General features: G+C 40.3%; 1 protein-coding gene across 3 annotated transcripts in view; it reads left to right on the top strand.

Annotated features, from left to right (window-relative positions):
* Positions 1-19,710, top strand: part of kank1a (KN motif and ankyrin repeat domains 1a) — a 92,532-nt gene that overhangs the window by 45,117 nt on the left and 27,705 nt on the right. For all 3 annotated transcript variants that reach the window (XM_078170508.1, XM_078170507.1, XM_078170509.1), the window contains exon 2: positions 7,134-7,263. In XM_078170508.1, the coding sequence (XP_078026634.1) occupies positions 7,227-7,263 (37 nt within the window). In that variant the 5' untranslated portion in view covers positions 7,134-7,226. The remainder of the gene's footprint in view (positions 1-7,133; positions 7,264-19,710) is intronic.

Here is a 19,710-nt window from a genome sequence, read left to right as displayed (position 1 = left end):
AATTTTTCATATCACTAAGGTCTTTAACTCCAGCTTGTTATAGACATTATTACCTATTGTGACACAGAAACAGGACCCAGTACCTATTTAAAGCTGTACACATTCTGATGCTAATCTTCCAGTTTCTTTTACCAGGGACTGCTGATTTCGTCTCATTGAACTGTTGCTCAGAGGATTTTTGTCTCATTCTGACCTTTCAGTCCTCAGTCTGGTTGAACAATTGCACAGCTTTTTATTCTCCATTTGTAAAACAAACCCTTCATACAAAATGGCATCCATTAAAAGAGCACTCTCTGCAACCTAAAAGCATCAAAGACCATTCAGAAATATAGAGTAGTCCTCTCACCCAATCATGCCTTCATGGCAGGAGATTACAGACATTTGAACATTAATGTATGTCTGACTGTACGTCAGATCCTGCAGGATTGAACCTGCAGCTTTACGTTCTGCAGCACGTCACAATACCACCTTGTTTCATGCTTAACCTGACATGATCCCATATGCTGAAGAACATATTGTGTTGGCATCAGTTCCTTAAACGTCTGCTTGACAAAAGCTCCAGAGATGTAATGTGATAAGCATCGAGGCCCGTTTTTAAACTCCTGCATGTTACATTGAAGTCTTAAAAAAAGTTTACTTTTCATGTGAGTCCACCCAGGTTTACTGAGTGATTATGCAACAGGCTGAAAGCTTGTGTGTTCCTGAGGGTGTTCAGAGAAATGCTGAAATACCAGCAGGTCGACATGGTGAATTATGAGCAGCAATGTGAGTTCCTCAATATGTAGATCATTAAACGAATGTGACGTTGCTGTGCAGCAGGAGAGGAAGAAGCAAAAGTGTTGACTAGTCCTTTAAATTCTTCGTAGGACAGGGAGGTTTATTGCTTTACTTTTTCAGTTTCTCAAGTGGGATTTATACTTATGTGTCCAATCAACGCTCCATTTCCTTCAGTGGAAACAAAGCTTATATTTACTTAAATTTCACAGATAAGAAACAATAAAGCCTCCACAAAATAGCATTTTAAGTCTTGTGTGTGATTTATCCTGGCTTCATATGAGCAGAGGAAATCTCTGCTTGTCGCTAGGCTAATCAATGTAAAATGCCATAGGCTTGTGCTAATAAGGTTAGCATGTTATATTTGTTTGGAAAACGTGTTTCGTGTGAGACAGTTGTTTTGTCAGTGAACCTTGTGAGTTGTAATGGAGCTGGATTTTGTGACGTTACCTTTGTTAAATGTTGCTGTTGTCCCTGGTTTTATATGAGTAGAGGAAATCTTAGCTAGCTGCTAGGCTAATTTATACAATGTAAAATGCCATAGGCTTGTGCTAATAATGTTAGCATGTTGTATTTGTGGGGAAAATGTGTCCAGATAAAGACAAGTGTTTGTCTGTGGATGCTGCGAGTTATAGTGAAGCTGGTTTGAGTGCTTGAGTTTGTAATTGTCTCTATTAAGACATGTTTAATGTGTGTTTAATGTGTGTTTTTGAATCAGCTAGACTTAACAGCACTTCACAGAAAACCCCACTGCCAACTAGTCTTCTGGAGGTGTAACTGCAGAGTGACACAGACACACCACCACACAAGTATAAATGCTCACAAAGGCGTAGGCCACATGCGTAGGCTATAATATTTTTCCACTGCTAGCATGTGATAAAGGAAAGGCGAGAAAGTCTCAAAGCAACCTACTTGCTGAATAAGTGATGCTGTTACTGATGAGGATGAGGTTTCTCTTTTTCTGTCCTTCATGTGATATCTGAGGATTTCCTGCTCCTTCCTTCAGGTTTGCTTTCTTGCAGCCCATGGAAACGGACGTTTGGGAGATGTTTGGTCAGTCCAGATGTTCTTTTTGTTTTGTTATGTGTTTGTTCAGAATGTGTATGCATGAAGTTGGACAGAAGAGCTTGTATTTTGGGTGGAATTGCTCACTTTATATTCATACCACTACATGTGTGCATCAGCACACGGCCAGCATGAAATCTCATCTGTGAACGTGCCTCTTTTAAACATGTTTGTAGTGAGATTGCACCTGTTTTTGTCTCCATTTCGAACCCACCTCCCAGCAGTAGGTAAATTGAGAAGCATATGAGTCATGTTGGGCCTGTCTTTGTCTTTCTGTGCACATTGATTGTTGTGATTGGTGTCATTCATGTGGAGACTCTCTGTTCATGCTGTCAGGAAGGCCGCAGTGTCTGTTACATTTGGAGTTTGGCGCCAAATCTTAAACTGCAACAACATAAAAATGCCATTCAAGCTGGTAACGGCATCTTGGCTCTTTTAGATGCTTCCTAGAATATTAGTTAATGTTAGTAATGTCAGTGATTTTCAAAAGAAAGTGATATTTTCCATGCACTTCATTGTTTCTAACTGCTTTTTTAGTCTAAGGTTTTCTTTCGTCTTTATTTTGTTCATCTACATTCACTCCTCCCATCCGTCATGATGAAAACCTTTCAAGGCTTTTGGTATTTTTACACAGAAGAAACATCCTCCTTCTTTTGTTTTACACCCTCAGGTCATACATTTTTCTCCAAATGACCTAATGGCACAGTGTCAAATGCAGTTTAGAGGCTGCTTGAGGCTAACTTGTTACTTCACTTGCTGCAGCTCATTTTGAGAGCAAGGGAGAGTAGCTCAGAGGAGGCGGGACGACAGAATAAATAGATTTCGGTCTATTTGGGTGTTGGAACAATCCGGGGTGCTCTAACGGGCGGTTGGTATCTCGTTCCTCTCTTTATCAGGTCTATAACTGGTCTTCAGGATGACGGACAGTTTGAATTTAGACACATCGGCCTAATGACGTTGCTGCGCTGCTTTATTTGGATGTAAACAAGGATTTGCTGCAGAGGAGTTAAAGTGATGACTGACAGAGTGACCTTTCAGATGTCCCCTCAGACTCGTTATGTGACCACAGGTCTGATTAAGTGGATCAGAGGGCTGTTTCAATCAGTTGTGCCTCTCAGTAGGTTTGAAATACATCCATGTGCAACAGTGGAAATGTTGCTGTAGCTTAAGCTTCCCCTTTTAATAACCCTGTTTGTACCCTGTTTGTATACTTACATGCCCGTGATTACGCCACTTTTATTCTAAATATAAAATACTCCGATTGATTGGTTGATGTAAACTGCAAATGCTCTTTGGATGTTCTGAATTAGGCCTTTTTTCAAATGTAGCATTTTCGGATAAGACATGTGGGATATGCCCTTATTACTCAGGTTTTTGGAGCATTTTTTTGGACATGTGTACACAGCATTTGAAATCTGTGTCTCAGCTGGCATCTTGAGTTGTACACACTCCAACTAGCTAACAGTTTACAGGGCAGGGGCAGAGATGCATGCCCAGAGGACAAGACTGATTTCTGATCAGAAGGAGAAACACACCTACTTTCAAACATCATGAAAGACTTGGATATCAGCGGGTTTTTGGATATGCACAAATAAAGCAACACTGACCTTTTCAAGAAGGTGGAATGAAAGACAGAGGTTGTGTATGCGCCGTCAAACAGGATCACCACCGGTGGAAAACTTGTCCAAAGGAGGGAAATGGCACAAGCAGCCTCAACTCTTTTTACTTTGCTATATCTTTTAATTAATTTATTTATTTTGAAGATTATTTTTGGGGCTTTTTGCCTTTTAATGACAGGAAAGCTTTGAAGCATGAAGAGGGGAGAAAGAGGGGACGACATGCAGCAGGGGGCTGGAATTGAGCGTGTGGCTGCTGTGGCAAGGGCACTGCCTTTGTACAAGGGGCGCTCGCTCTACCCACTGAGCTACTGAGCGCCCCTTGTTTACTATATTTTGACGTGATAACCGACAGAGCATGCTAATCGGAGAATGCATAGCTGCATGTAAACAGGAATATTAGTGGGATATTAGTTTCATTAGCCGTAGCTTAGTTGGAATTTTGTCTTTCTTTTAGAATAAAACCTAAATATTTTGTGCATGTAAATCTATATATACACTGTGAGCAGTGTAATGCTGGGTTTAGACTTTACTTTATTTCTGTCTGTTAGGATGGTCACTGTGTCATGAGTTTGCTGCTGTTTCTGGCTTCTTAAATGTGAGAATTTGCAGTGACGGTCACTTCTTACAGCCCAAGACAAATTTCCAACATGTGGTACAGTAAAGTTAATCTTATCTTATCTTATCTTAGAATGTGCTGCTTTTTTGTCATTTATGATAGTAATTGAACAGTTTTGGGGGTTTTGGACTGTTGGTTGGACAAAAGAGCAATCTGAAGATGTTGCCTTGGGATCTAGGAAGTTGTATTAAGTGTTTTTCACAGTTTTTATTATCGTGAAAATACTTGGCTGGTTAATTGATAATGGAAAAAAAATTGTTAGTTGCAGCCCATGTCGCTGATCAGTCATACCTTGATTCAAGATTCAAGATCCTTTTATTGCCATTCAGCAAAACATCAGTGATGCAAAGCAAAGCTTGCTGTCTCTCTTGACTTGTGTGATGTCATCAGGAAGGAGGTGGTAAGGACCTCGAATGTAAACAAAAATGGTGTCCCAAGTGCTGAGTATGACACTGGCTGTTTTGTGGTCAAAAAGCCAAAGAGAACTGTTGCCAGCGCTCTGACAGTCTGTTGGATCAGACTATTATAAGGCGGATATTGTGCAGTCTAACCTCGGCATAAATCAATTAGCAGGACTGCTTAATGAGTTTATTAGATTCACAGGATTTCTGCATCAACCTGATAAAGTGCTTTAAATTATTTAATATGTTTTAGGTGGATTATCCATCTATGAAACGTCTCCACATTGAATTCAGGGAGATATTATAATAGATGCCAAGTTTTTATTTATTAGATTGACCTTGCTAAGACTCATACAGTTCAATAAAACAAACCTGCAATTAATCTTACCTTTGACCTTTGAACTGGGTGTATATTGCTTCAGATAATAATGGTAACAAAACCACATTCCTCATTTAGTAGGATCTTATTCAAGAAAACACCATTTGTTTGAGGGTCTTCACACATGAATAAGCTCATAAATGCTTCCAGTGGTGCTGTAAACAGAAAAATAGAGAGAGTAGAGTTTTTATTTCAGCAGGCTCCCACAAAGTAAAGAAAAACAACAATAAATGATTAGTGCACAAGCTGAAGGATGACTTATTTAACTTGTTCCATCATACATGACACATGTAGTGAGTATAGTGTCACTCATAGTGAAATTGAAGCTAGTGTTATTTTGCTGAGGACCCTTAAGGATCCTCTCAAGACCACCAGGGGGCCTGAATCCCACTTAACAGGTCAGAGGATCTGAGGTCTTGCTGATAAATAGAGTCTGAGGTCATTAGAGAGTCTAAAAAGGAGCCTGGGTCCATCTGAGCCAACCTTGTCTCCATCTTTACTCCTCCAGATGCTCTCTTAACAAACCAGGCCTCTCTGTGGCCCAGCAAGTCGACTTTTCCCCTCACGTTGGCTCCTGTTTTATGGGAAGAGAATAGCTCTTTTGTTCCGGCTCATAATGTATCCATTGATGATGAGCGGGCCGGCGCACACTGGGCTTCTATGTTCATAAATGTCAGACGCAAACACACCTGTGAAAAAGCAGAGGTCACCGCCGTCCATCACTTAAAGTGGGCTTCAGATTTCACAAAGAAAAAAGGTTTTGTGTTATGAAACATTAAGAAATTGTTGACTTCTAAATTCTGTTCTTAAGCACAGTTTTGAGGTATTTTACTCTGGTATATCTATTTTTTATTCTACTTTATACTTCAGTACTCGACTACATTTCAGTGGGCAGTTACTGGAGTTTTATTTTCCATGATGATTTTGGCCTCCGACAATGATGAAAACAAGATAATCCAGATAGAATAATCACTGTGACGCTTGTTGTTTTGCAATCTCATTTCGTCATGTGTTGTAAATCCAGCGCACCCCTTTCCTTTACAGCGGTGCGCTCAGTGTTGCCAACTTTGCAGCCTCCTTGCTAGATTTAGCAACAAGCAACAAATTAAGCAACTTCAGTTCAGACCATCAAAGTGAGAAATATAATAAGTTGTATTATATTGTGATTCATCCTCATGCATGCTGCTCAGACCAATCACAGTCCACAGCTCCTCTGCCAACAGTTTGTGGTCTCCTTTTGCACCCTGTTTATATTTCTGTTTTATATGTATTATATTATTTTATTTATTTTTAATTTATTTTTTTTACATTAATTATATTAAAAGTTCAAGTTTTTTGAGTTCATTAAATGCATGATGTTTCCAAAGTCATGTCAAGTCAAAATCATGATCTCAGTATTGGTACTTTAACTTAAGTGAAGGATCTGAGTACACGCAGTGTCACTGGTCAAACATTGGACTGTTTTTCCATTAAGCTTTGTTTTCAATGACTCAACCATAGTGTAAATTTAACATGTCAGTTACTTAAAAATTGACAAGTTCAAGGACAAAACAGTTGTCAAAGCACTGCAGCAAAGTCTTAGTCACATTCAGTGTAAGAGATTATCGTGTTTAACCCTTGGAAACTTGGAGTGACATCACTTTTCTTGTGCTGCTTTCAGATGCCTTTCGCAAGTATTTAAACCTTTGAACGACATGTCGCAGGAATTGCAAAAAATTAATAGATTTTGATAATTATTTAAAAATAAAAGCTGGGAAAAATTAGTATTTTTTATTTATTTTGTAGTTTTTTTAATTGTATCCTTATTATTGTTACATATTCAAAATTATGTTGCAGAATTTTCCTAATTTTTAAGCATTTTTTCCAGGTTTTTTCCTTGTTTGTTTTTTTAACTTTTTTTTAAAACTAATTTTCTTGTTTTTAGTTTTCTCATTTTACCAATTTCTTAAATTTTTGTGGGGGTCATTTTCTTCTTGTGTTGCTCAATGCCTTCTTCCCCATGTTTTTGAAAGACATCAAGCCAACTTGCTCAGGTTTAAAAGGGTTAAATCAGTGGTTTGACAGGACTCTTGTCATGGAGAAGTTTCTGTCCTGAATGTTTGTGTTTTTATATTGTTAGCTGATGTAGTCGTATGTTCATGTCAGGCTTTTAATTAAGATATATCTGCAGAGCTCTGTGATATAAAGAGGTGTTGCTGCTCGACCTGTCTGCATGTGACTCTTAACAACTAATGTGTTGTGAGCAAAATGTCTAAATTGTGTTTTGTGTTGTGTCCCAGTCTGCAGGTTGCATGGTAATCTGGACTTGATGCATGGCAGTTGCATGACCGCAGTAGGTCTTGTTGTGGGACTGAGAGCACGCAGCTGCAGCCATGGCTCAAACCATGCACGTGAATGGCAGTGGCCCAGGTAAACAACCCCTTTTATTACATTATATTTTACCAGGTTCCATTTTGTTTGATTTTATTGTGCATGTGCTGGTTGTACTGCAGCATGTTCTGTTTTATCTGCCATGTTTTGTCTCGGATGAGCATCTTGTTTATCACATTGAATCATCGCAGTTGCATTGCAGGACGAGAAGTTATTTCCTTCAGTAAATTGCTGGTTAATTATATACTAATACATGTCAAATGATTCCTGGCTGCCTAAAGAACAACATGTGCCCATGCTCACTAAGATAAACGGAGCTGGATGAGGATACAATGGGGCCAAATGTAGAATCAGGTGTCCAGTTTCAGGCTTATGTCATGACATGTATATTTAACTGGCGAGCTTCAGCAACACATCTGCGTCTGTCTGAACAACACAGAAGAGAAAGCTTCATTCTTGCATCAGGAATTTAGAAATCTAAAGTTTTTTGTTTGTTTGTTTTAATCTAAAGTCATTCAGTAACAATAAAGTAGTATATTAGTGAAAAAAATCTGTGCACTTGCACTATATGACATTTGAAGTCTTGTAGCAGTGCCGGCCTGTGGCATAGACAGTAAGGGTGAATGCTAAGGGCGCCGCCATTCATGGGGGAAGAAAAAAATGTTTATCTTTTACTTTTTCTTTCTTCTTTTTTTTTATGAATACTATTTTTACTACTACTTTAAAAAATTACAAAAGGCCATAACAACATAACTACATAGCAAAGCCTGCTAAATAACAGAGAGGCCTTTTTTTCTGGGTTCCTGCCGCCCCCCTCCTCAGCTCGTTACACGTCATCTGCTCTCTGGGGAAGATGGACAAGTTATGCGACATCACGTGAACCCCGAAACATGTTGTATCGTTATCATGTCAAAATGACGAAAGCTCTCTGGTGCCCACTCAACTACCATCACACTACTGAGAGGAGGAGTGCATGTTATGAGAAAAAACATAAAAAAAAAAACCCTAACAAATCCGTGTTGAAGTCAGCAGAAGGAGAGCTCGCTATCGTTGCCTCTAAGCAGCTGGTGGCTGCAGTGAACAGCTCACGGAGGTTGCATTGGTTTTACATTGTGAAAAGCTGAAGCTGTGTTCAGTAAAAATGAGTATTGTGCAAAGGTAAATTATGACGTTCTCATGATGTGTTCAATGTAATCTTGTAAAAACTAGATTTTGGGCCTGCCTAGGGCGCCAAATGTGTTATCGCCACTGCCTCGCTGCATCTTGCTAAGTGTGTTAGTAGCAGTAGGGTCAAAACCAATGAGCAACAGGTCGATCACTTGTATACAAAGCTGAGTGATGTGGTTGAAATTAATATTTTAGTTTTTCTTATCAGATTGATCCGTATATGTGATTTTTGCTTACATGTGCCGTACTATATGTTACTACAGATATATGGGAAATCATGTCAAAAAATCAAATCAGTGAAACTCAAGTCAAGTCAGTCAGGATTTATTTCTAGAGCACATTCAAAACGATGGCAGTCGACCAAAGTGCTGCACATAGGTGGGTACAGAGTTAAAACAACACAAACAACTGCTTCGTATTTCAGCAGCCATCAGACAAAACTCCTCACCAAGCAAAACCAAATAGTACATTTTATTTTAGTTTTTAATAAGGGCTGCAAAATATACAGAAAAAATAAATTTGCAGTATTTTGAGAGATATTATGGTTTCGATGAGTTGCTTTTATTTTATGGTATGGTGGTTTTTATGGAATCGTTATTTTTCCATTTAATTTTCACTGAAAAAAAAAAGTAAAAAATTATGCTGATGTACTTTTTGCTGGGATCTGTACTAAACAAGTATGTCCCCTTAAGTCTGGATTGTGATTCGTAGGCCTCTATGGCATCTATGCAGTACCACAGTGCATCATTTATAATCACATGTTGTGTCATATTTTATTTATATCAAAAAATTACAGCTTCTGCAATTTGGATATTGCCCTTTGCCATATTGCGATCTTGATAATATTTCGATTAAATGTGCAGCCCTGTTTTTTATTACTTTGGATAACGACATTTTTCAAAAAGAACACATGATGTGATCCTTTCAAAGTATGTTTTAATTTTTGGTGTATGTATCTGTTTACATATTCATCTAAAGGACATGTCACATACTTGCAGGAATGTTAAAAATGATCTTATAGTGAACAAAAAAATAAATTATTAGCTCCTCTGTCAGTTACGTCTGCATCTCTCATGCTTCTGAAACACACAGAGGATTTTTGCATTCACACGGTGCAATATGTAGAGAAGATTTCCACGCTTCAGTGTGAAACAAACGCTGTCAGCTCCGCACACACACACACCTGCAGACGGCTCACATTCCTGTCCAGACTAACAGGAGAGAGTGAAGCTTCTTGCTTCCAAAATCCCTCCAGGAATGCGCAGCATGCAGGACAGATGCTCTCAGGACCGTCTGCCACCTCCGTGTGTACAACTCTGAGACCAAAAGGTATCATACCTTTTGGTTTAGTACGTAGATCTCGTCAAAAGAAAAATGTGTGGATTCACTTCAAAGGCAGCGAACGCAACGAGGTGTTTTTATTGTGCATTTTTACAGAATGTGAAAAATGCTGAGGAATGCTACGCTAACACTGCTAACCTCCTCCCCCCTCTGTGAACTTTAAAAATAGCTTCTCTGCAGTGTTGGCAGTTAACATGCCAACGTGGTCACCTGCTGCACCCAGAGAATTTCAAAAAGACGGGGTTTTTTAACGTAAAGATGCTCCAGTGTTGTGGATAATTTACACTCTAAATTGTTAAAGTGGTAGTCAGGTAGTCGGTCTGATATCGTGAGGACAATCGAATCTGACATTCATTTTTCTGCGTCTTCATTGTTGGTTTTAGAAGCCAGAATATTATCTCTTGTGAAGCTTTTGTTTAGTTTGCAGCAACCAGTTCTTTTAAAGGTCACAATTCACTGATATTACGCATGAAGTTTAGTTGATGTTTTATTCATTCAGCCTATAAAACATTTGTATAACATCTTCTGTGCCTGTAGAGGAGCTGTTATGTTATCTCAGTTTGGTCTTTAGACTTTGTAGATTTTTTTTTAATGAAAAATGTATACACAGTGGAGGTGCAGAGTTGGAAAGATGTAGGCATTTACTACGCAGGGAATGAGTCTAACAAAATGGTTGGGAGATGCATTATGGGAAGTGAAGTAAATCCAGTGTTTTGGGCGAGGGGTCTTGAGGGACTGCCTGCTTTTTTAGCCTTGTTAGCGTCTCTACTTGTGCGGTATAAATTAGTGAGGAAGCACACAACCCAGCTGTCTTTAAAGCCAAGTCGACACGTACACAGGTCTTTTTGAAAAAAGTTTTTTCCTTGGGATGCACGATAATATCGGCACGTTAACGGTGATAGTATTGGCTTTAAAATAAACTCAAACTCAAAACTTGCCAACTTGCTTATAGTTAAGTTTAGTTTAGTTAAGTTTATTTAAGAAGGGACAGTGCAGATTAATATATTCACAACCAAAAGGCTATTTTTCTACCACTCTCTTGAATCTCTTACAGACCAGGCTTACTGTCTAAAAGCAGTTTTCCTCAGTGGAACTGTACAATCTCCTCCGATGTAACCCCCTAGTGACATGATTAATGTTTGTTCTTCTGCTGATATACAGTACAGGCCAAAAGTTTGGACACACCTTCTCATTCAATGCGTTTTCTTTATTTTCATGACTATTTACATTGTAGATTCTCACTGAAGGCATCAAAACTATGAATGAACACATGTGGAGTTATGTACTTAACAAAAAAAGGTGAAATAACTGAAAACATGTTTTATATTCTAGTTTCTTCAAAATAGCCACCCTTTGCTCTGATTACTGCTTTGCACACTCTTGGCATTCTCTCCATGAGCTTCAAGAGGTAGTCACCTGAAATGGTTTCCACTTCACAGGTGTGCCTTATCAGGGTTAATTAGTGGAATTTCTTGCTTTATCAATGGGGTTGGGACCATCAGTTGTGTTGTGCAGAAGTCAGGTTAATACACAGCCGAAAGCCCTATTGGACAACTGTTAAAATTCATATTATGGCAAGAACCAATCAGCTAACTAAAGAAAAAGGAGTGGCCATCATTACTTTAAGAAATGAAGGTCAGTCAGTCCGGAAAATTGCAAAAACTTTAAATGTGTCCCCAAGTGGAGTCGCAAAAACCATCAAGCGCTACAACGAAACTGGCACACATGAGGACCGACCCAGGAAAGGAAGACCAAGAGTCACCTCTGCTTCTGAGGGTAAGTTCATCCGAGTCACCAGCCTCAGAAATGGCAAGTTAACAGCAGCTCAGATCAGAGACCAGATGAATGCCACACAGAGTTCTAGCAGCAGACCCATCTCTAGAACAACTGTTAAGAGGAGACTGCGCCAATCAGGCCTTCATGGTCAAATAGCTGCTAGGAAACCACTGCTAAGGAGAGGCAACAAGCAGAAGAGATTTGTTTGGGCCAAGAAACACAAGGAATGGACATTAGACCAGTGGAAATCTGTGCTTTGGTCTGATGAGTCCAAATTTGAGATCTTTGGTTCCAACCGCCGTGTCTTTGTGAGACGCAGAAAAGGTGAACGGATGGATTCCACATGCCTGGTTCCCACTGTGAAGCATGGAGGAGGAGGTGTGATGGTGTGGGGGTGTTTTGCTGGTGACACTGTTGGGGATTTATTCAAAATTGAAGGCACACTGAACCAGCATGGCTACCACAGCATCCTGCAGCGACATGCCATCCCATCCGGTTTGCGTTTAGTTGGACGATCATTTATTTTTCAACAAGACAATGACCCCAAACACACCTCCAGGCTGTGTAAGGGCTATTTGACCAAGAAGGAGAGTGATGGAGTGCTGCGGCAGATGACCTGGCCTCCACAGTCACCGGACCTGAACCCAATCGAGATGGTTTGGGGTGAGCTGGACCGCAGAGTGAAGGCAAAGGGGCCAACAAGTGCTAAACACCTCTGGGAACTCCTTCAAGACTGTTGGAAAACCATTTCAGGTGACTACCTCTTGAAGCTCATGGAGAGAATGCCAAGAGTGTGCAAAGCAGTAATCAGAGCAAAGGGTGGCTATTTTGAAGAAACTAGAATATAAAACATGTTTTCAGTTATTTCACCTTTTTTTGTTAAGTACATAACTCCACATGTGTTCATTCATAGTTTTGATGCCTTCAGTGAGAATCTACAATGTAAATAGTCATGAAAATAAAGAAAACGCATTGAATGAGAAGGTGTGTCCAAACTTTTGGCCTGTACTGTAAGCTACAAGTGGTGTTGGAGCTAAGCCATGGGAGACTTTGTTTATCAAACACAAGTGTGCATAATTTATATTTTAATTTCTTAATGTGCACAATGAATAAATATCACTTACATTGAAAAGTATTGTATTTCATGTCTCCATCTGCTGGTGGGCCATCACGTTAAGAGTATGCATGCATAATATGATGTTAATTCCACTACAGAATTAACTAGTTGGGGAAATGAATATCGGTATCGTTTAGTGACCAAATAAGTTGCTGGATATCGGCAAAAAATCCGTTATCGTGCATCCCTAGTTTTTCTCTCCTTCGTTCTCAAAATACATAAATTTATAAAAAAATAAAAAACTTGTCCACACGCACTTCATCCAAATGAAAATGCAAAAACATACTGTCAAGAGCAAAACCAAACCATCAGGCAGTGGTATAACCATAAGAAGAAGAAGCAGAAGCAGCAGCTTGAAAAAAGCTCCCTCTGCAGCGCATTCTGACGCCTCTATTCCTCATCTTACTGGAAGAGTAACTGTGCAAACATGGAAAAAGTTCCGTTAGCATAGTTAGAGTCAACACTATTTTGGTTACGTTTGCCATTGCACGAAATGTCAATACGGCACACACTCAAATGGCTAATAGCCAAAAACTCAGTTCTCAGTTCTTTAGTGAGCACTAATCGCTCCATTGTTGGCCCTCTGCAGCCAGTGTATAGTTTGTCACTCTGGACGGAGTTTACAAAAGGTCAGTTTTTAGTGACCTGAGATGTAGTTTGCCTGTGGAATAAATACCAAAAAATATTTTTTTAAAAAGCTGCGTTTTAGAATATACCCACGTTCATGTGGACTCAGTCTAAATATGTAACACTCTCTACGGCAAAAGGAAATATGCAGTAAGGCTCGTTAAGATAAGATGAAACTTATTATCCCAAGGGAAATTGTTTGTAATGCAAATCGCGGAAGAGTGCAAATATAAAGAGTCAAGATAAACATGAGGTGCAAATAAAGTTAAAATCTGAAATATATACATTATATGCAATGTATAAATCAAGTTAACAGTATGGATCATGAAAATATGAACCGTCAAGTTGCCTCTTAACCAGCTGCATTTCTTGATGCTTTGACCTTTGTTTAAATTTGACAAAGCAGTGATTGATTCAAATGTAATCAATTCCAAAAAAAAACCCTATAAATATAGAAATGATTGTAAGCAAAGCAAGCTAAATAATTACTAAGATACTAGTCAACCTACCTCCAAAATATGAGGCATTATCAGACTTTCAGACACAATTGTCAGCTTGTTGCACTCAGTCAACTTGATGGAGTGGGCAGATTCAAAGTTCTGGACCCAGACAAGGTGGTTTGAGCCTCCACACAAGACCATACTATTGCGTTCTTTATTTCTAAGCCAGTTTTTTTGCAGTACGTCTCCTCTTGAAATGAAGTAACTGCCAAATGTGGGATGTGGGAGGCTTCAGTGCATTGAGCAACAAACCATCAAGCACATATTTGAGATAAAACCGCAGCTGATCCCACTTTGACTGGAGAAATATTCACTGCAATCAGCTGCAGGACTCGTGTCTTTAAATACTTTTCCAAAAATATTTACTGGATCTGCTCCTCAAAACTTTATTTTTAGCAGACACAGTCAGAGGAATATTGATGTAATGTATCAGTGATCATTTCGCTAATATCCTTTTATAGTGTTGACATTTTTATGAGATGGTTACAGTGTATGGCAATCTGAAATGTAATTTTTGTCTCCTGTGAAATCAACTTAAAAAAAGAAACCTCCACAGGCACCATAACCGTCGTCCCTCATGCAGCGAGGTCGTGGTTGTCTAAAATAAAAACCCTGCAGAGGCTGAGTCATGGCTCAGAGCAGACCATCATGCCTTTGGCCTGACTTGAATGCCAGCAGTCTGCTGTGGACAGAAAACCCAGAGAGCTGCGGTCAGAGTCGTGCCGACGGGTCGACCCCCCGCAGCTCATTCAAACCCACTGAAGTGGTTTTGTTTCTGCAGCGGGGACAGTTACCCAGCTGCCACTTGAAATCCCCCCCGTGGTACTGTTTTCTTACTGTGCCCCATCAGTCACTTTCCTATTGTGTGTTTGTGTAAGTGCTGGTAGCTTATAATAATGTGTGCCAAAGGGGCAGAGCGCTGAGTCTTTGTAAACTAAACTGGATAATGGTTTGTTTTATTCCTTCTTAATGTCTTGACACAGCAGGGTTTGATGAATGGATGTAGAACTGGTTTGTTTAAGTGGGACTGTAACTTTAGTGAGCACTAATCGCTTCATTGTTGGCCCTCTGCAGCCTGTGTGCACGCACAGAAGTCACACTGAGACACTGCGTGTAGTGAGGCAAACTGGGCCCACCATTGTGCACTACATGAATTATTTTATTGCCTTTATAGCAGTAAGCCGCTGCGGCAGGGACGTAGCCGTTACACACGGGGTGCCTGCTCCACCAGGTGAGCTCCTTGGCACCCTGTGATTCACTTTTTAGAGCACTTTGCAATATGCATAAAAAAACTGACCAGCATCTCGTGTAGATTTTTGCATGAAACAGCTGGTTTAGCGTAGCTTAGCATAAAGACGGGAAACAGCTAGCCGTCAAAAGCTAAAGCTAACATCACTAATTAACAAGTCTTGTTTATTTAATCTGCAAAAACACAAGTGTAAAATGGCACATTCTAGTTTTAAGTGATGAATTATTTGTCTTTTTTTTATACTTTGTTTTTTTTTTTACAGATTAAACGAGGCGCTGTGTGCAAAAGTATCTGATTGGATGTTTTGTTTTTGAGGTGTTGTAGAGGAAATTACGACAGCTGCTATTTTTAACCAGTCAGTGGAGCTATCTGTTGTTCACTGGGTCAGTCCAATACTTTAGTTTATGACCAGTTATCTGCAGAGCAAATTGCATTCCCATCAGCCTCAGCTGCTCTCTGTGTGTAGTACTAAATGTTGCTGGATGTTAACATGCTAACAGGCATTACAAAATTATGAACGTGGCAAACGTCGTAGCTGCTACACACTAAGGCCTCACAGAGCTGCCAGCACGTCTGTTGACTATAAACATGCTGCATTTTTTGAATTCTCAAATCCACCGTTGTCAATGCAGACACGTGAAAGACATGCTCAAAAGTGAAAGTGACAGCATGAAAGCGCTTCCAAGCCCATATTTTTGGGGGCGTGCAGCTGCGCCCTGAGATAAACAAAGTTGAACTTTTGGAATGCAGCAGCGCACACTGCATGTCATGTGACAAGGACCAACCAATCACAGCTGGCACATATCTTTCCTTTCTTCCATGAATATCAGTCTTTGGTAAATATGTTAGACCCAGAGCTTTACATCTGTCCCATGGACAATATTTTAGGCCTAATACACACTTAAAATCAATGCCTGGAAGAAGATCTGCTTCAGGCTGGGATTTCTGTTAAGTAGGCTATGATATGGTGCTGGTTATGGTCACTTGGCAATGTCACGGTGCATGCTCACTATACATGAGCTCCCATTCATTGTGTATGTTGGAAGCGACTGATTCGCTGTACAAAGCACACTGGGATACCTGTGATGTAGACCAAACTGGCGGCATGACAGTTTGAAAAATTCAAATGGTGCTCACATGTAGACAGCCAATCAAGCCACAGCTGACTTATGGTGCTGGGCAGACACAAGTATAGGCAAATTGGTTGTGTATAGTGGGCATGCACCGTCATGGTGCAGGTGACGTACGAGTACGCCCTGCACCCGCTGGTTGTTTGTGGCTGCAGCTTGATTGACTGTCTTGATGTGAACACCGTTTTAGAATTGTCACTCCCTCTCGTTGCGATGCCAGCTTGGTCCACATCGCAGGTATCCCAGCGTGCTTTGCGCAGCTAATCAGTTGTGTCTAATACACAATGAATGGGAGCAAATTTCTGGTTGTGTGTAGCAGACATGCACTGACTCCGCACCCTTGAGAGTAGGCACAAGTGTGGCACCCAGCACCTGACCTTGCATTTTCCAGGCGGTAAAAGATGTGGTGTGTCAAGACGTTGTGGAGCAAAAACAGTTTTCCTTTTTTTTTTTTTTTTTTTTTTTTTAAATCTGGGAAAGTAATGCTCATTTATTGCAAAAATATGTTGCTAAAACATTATAATTCCCCAGTAGTGTTTGATTCTTGCTCTTGCGGTCTGTTTTCTGTTTAAGGTTGTATAAATGTTAAGTTTTTGTAGATGGTGTGAGTGTTCAGCGATATCTGCAGGAGCATGTAGCACCGCTGTCTGTGGCAGTTGAGTTTATTGTAAGTTTTCACCTTAATAAAAGTAAAATTTGCAGCAGTTTTTGCTTTGATGCGTTCTGTGTTTTGCTGGTCCTGTCTTTCCCTTCAGCTGGTCGATCTTATCTTTTAACTCAGGTTAATTAGCTTTTTATCTCCGAAGCATCATCTAGTTTGAGATTAAGGGATAAACTGTCTGAAACGGCCTGAACAACCAGAAAACTTCCCAAACTGCTGTTTGTTAATGGTTGTTCTGGTAAATTTTTGCAGGTCTGTTGACTGAAAACAAACCAGCCTGCACACTCGCTCATTGTTTTCCTTGACCATCTATGAGAAAAGACGTGGAGATGTGGGCAAAGTTTTTCAAGCTGCCTCGATGTTTGCAGAGGAAGCCCAAACATTTCCTCCAGTCTGCATCATCATGTACAGAGTTAAGTTGTTGAATTTGGCAGCAGAGTCTGGCACGGCCCCGTGAGTTTCTACAAGAAGCTCATAGATCACAGCCTCGCTCCGTCCTGCCTGTGTTCAGTCTGAAAAGGGCAGGAATGTGCCGCTTTAATGTTCGTATTGTCCTTTTTGTTTTGTTTCCTGGGTTTTTTCTGTATGAGCGGATGTGTGTCACTATTCCTGGTGTTGAGCTGCTGCAGTGTGAGGTGTTGATCAGATGCTGGCTGCTTCGTCTTCTGAGTAATTAGGCGTATAGAGCTCATAGGCAGAGCCAGGAAATACCAGGCTGGCTGTATGAGAAAGGACGTGTGTGTGTGTGTGTGTGTGTGTGTGTGTGTGTCCGTCCACCAGAGTCCCCTCCACCCAGGCACTTGCATCATACTTTGCTCTCACTCCGTGTAATGCACCAGTGTATGAGCACCACACTGTATTATTCCACTGTGCAGCTGTGTGTATGAGTCCAGTACAGCTGAATAATGTCTCTGTCCAGTGACTCTGTGCAACTGTGAGGAAATATCTGTTGATGATCTCAGCTCAGAGGGGCAGTTTTGCACTATTTATTGTTGTTGAGACGAGTTTTAGGCCAAAATCTTGAGAAAAATAAGGGATAAATCAGTTACGTGTTGGGCCACCATGAGCCTCCAGAACAGCTTCAACTCCACCGCCATTCTTCCAAAACATATTTCCTCAGTTTGTGGTTTGATGAAAGTCTGTCACTTGATCCAAAACTTCCTGTAGGTGTTGAACTGGGTCGAGATCTGGTGACTGTGAAGGTCAGCATTTGATTTTTGTACTCCATGCAGTGACCCTTGGGCCTTGTATGGAAGCATCTGCATGTGCCACGTTTCTTTGTTCTTTTATTATCTCCAGAAGCAATAAGCCTGGAAGAGATCATGCATGTGGTCGTGTGTGTTCGTCTGCAGCTAATCTTGCAAACTACTGGACCAATCAGCCTCATATTTTGTGTGCACATGAATATCGAAACGCTCTAGGACCTGTCGTGGTTGCTGACTGCTGACTCCTCACGGCTCTTGACCGGGCTGTAGAGGCCGTGAGTTGTCTGGAAGTCGTGTCGGCTACAGCAACAAGCCTTAGCGTCTGTTGCAAGCCACATTTTGGCCTTCGTCATGGCTCAGAACTGACATCCATAGGAAAGTTTGTTCTCATTTTAAACCTGAGTATTTGCAGATTAATGCCAAGCCTAATATGTTATGATCCACTGAGGTTAGGTACAATGTGAGATGAATTAGTGCCTGTGTTTGTTACTTTCACCGACATCTTGAGTGTAAGGGAACCGAGAGGGACAGATCTTTGCAGTTGTGCTGCGGCCTGGTTTTGTTCTGTCTGCCGCACGGCAAAATACAACACTGGGATTTTGTAGACTTTCAGATTTTGTTGATTTGTTTTTTTTTTCCTTGTGCTTTTTACGAAGTAGGCGTCTGTGTAGTTACATGGTTTCTTTTTTGGTCTGTTTTAATAGTTTGATGTTTGTTATTTCCTGCTTTGTTGTGCTGTAGCCTTCAGACGACGTTAATGCTGTAAAAGTGCAGTAATGAACAACGTGGATCAAAGATTTGTGGCCGTGTTTCAGTTGTTAAAATACATTCATCCTCATGATTATATAATATCTATATTTCACGTACAGTTCCTGTTAGCACGAGAACTCTTTGTGCTCTTAAAAATGCGCCACAGCTCTGTCAAAAATGGACAAGGCGTGAATTTTAGCTTCCTAAATGCGCTGTGGCACATCTGTTGCAAGAATTGTCTAGATTGGCTAGTTGGGCGGCCACGTGGTTGCTTAGCAGAGATGTGCACTTTTCTAGTTTTCTAATAAATGGATTGTTTTGTCTATGTAACATCAGCAAATAGAAAAAAATGGCCATTACTATTTCCTTGAACCTGAACAGCTTTTTATCTCTGACCAAAGGTCTAAAAATACCTGAATTACAAAGATTCAAAATGAGAAAAGTAGCTTAAATCTTGCCTTCAAAACACGGAGCCAACAGATGTTTTTTGTGATAAATTTTCCCCCTATAAAATCCTCTCATCTCATGCAGACAAAAAGAATAACCCCAAACAAACCTGTTGTGTGGTGACAACTAAACATCCACAACCAAGTAATTCTGTCCTGCATCCTTTTTACACTGAATGTCAATAGTTATAAAGTCAATTTTAAGCTGCAGTGCATGTTTGGTAGCATTGAGAAGCCTGTTTCTAAATCTGTGTGATTGGTGATTACTTTTCTCAGCAGAAAATGAGATACAGGACCAGTAAGCAAGTGATGTCTGTGCACCGTTTGACTAACAAACAACTGGCAAGCAGATTTAGCCCAGTAGCTTAATTTATTCTGTCTCCGAGGGCACTGTGGATGTTAAAAGGCTTTTGTCAGTTCTAAATTTAGACTTTTACAGAGCCAGTGCAAAATGAGCCGAAGCCCTGGTTGTATATTTTTCCTCACAGATTTTAACATCAAGGCACAAAGTTGGCCT

The sequence above is a fragment of the Epinephelus lanceolatus genome, chromosome 9 (assembly GCF_041903045.1).
Source record: "Epinephelus lanceolatus isolate andai-2023 chromosome 9, ASM4190304v1, whole genome shotgun sequence".
Lineage (NCBI taxonomy): Eukaryota > Metazoa > Chordata > Actinopteri > Perciformes > Serranidae > Epinephelus > Epinephelus lanceolatus.
Note: the sequence above shows the minus strand (reverse complement) of the source record. Positions and strands in the feature narration are given on the sequence as shown.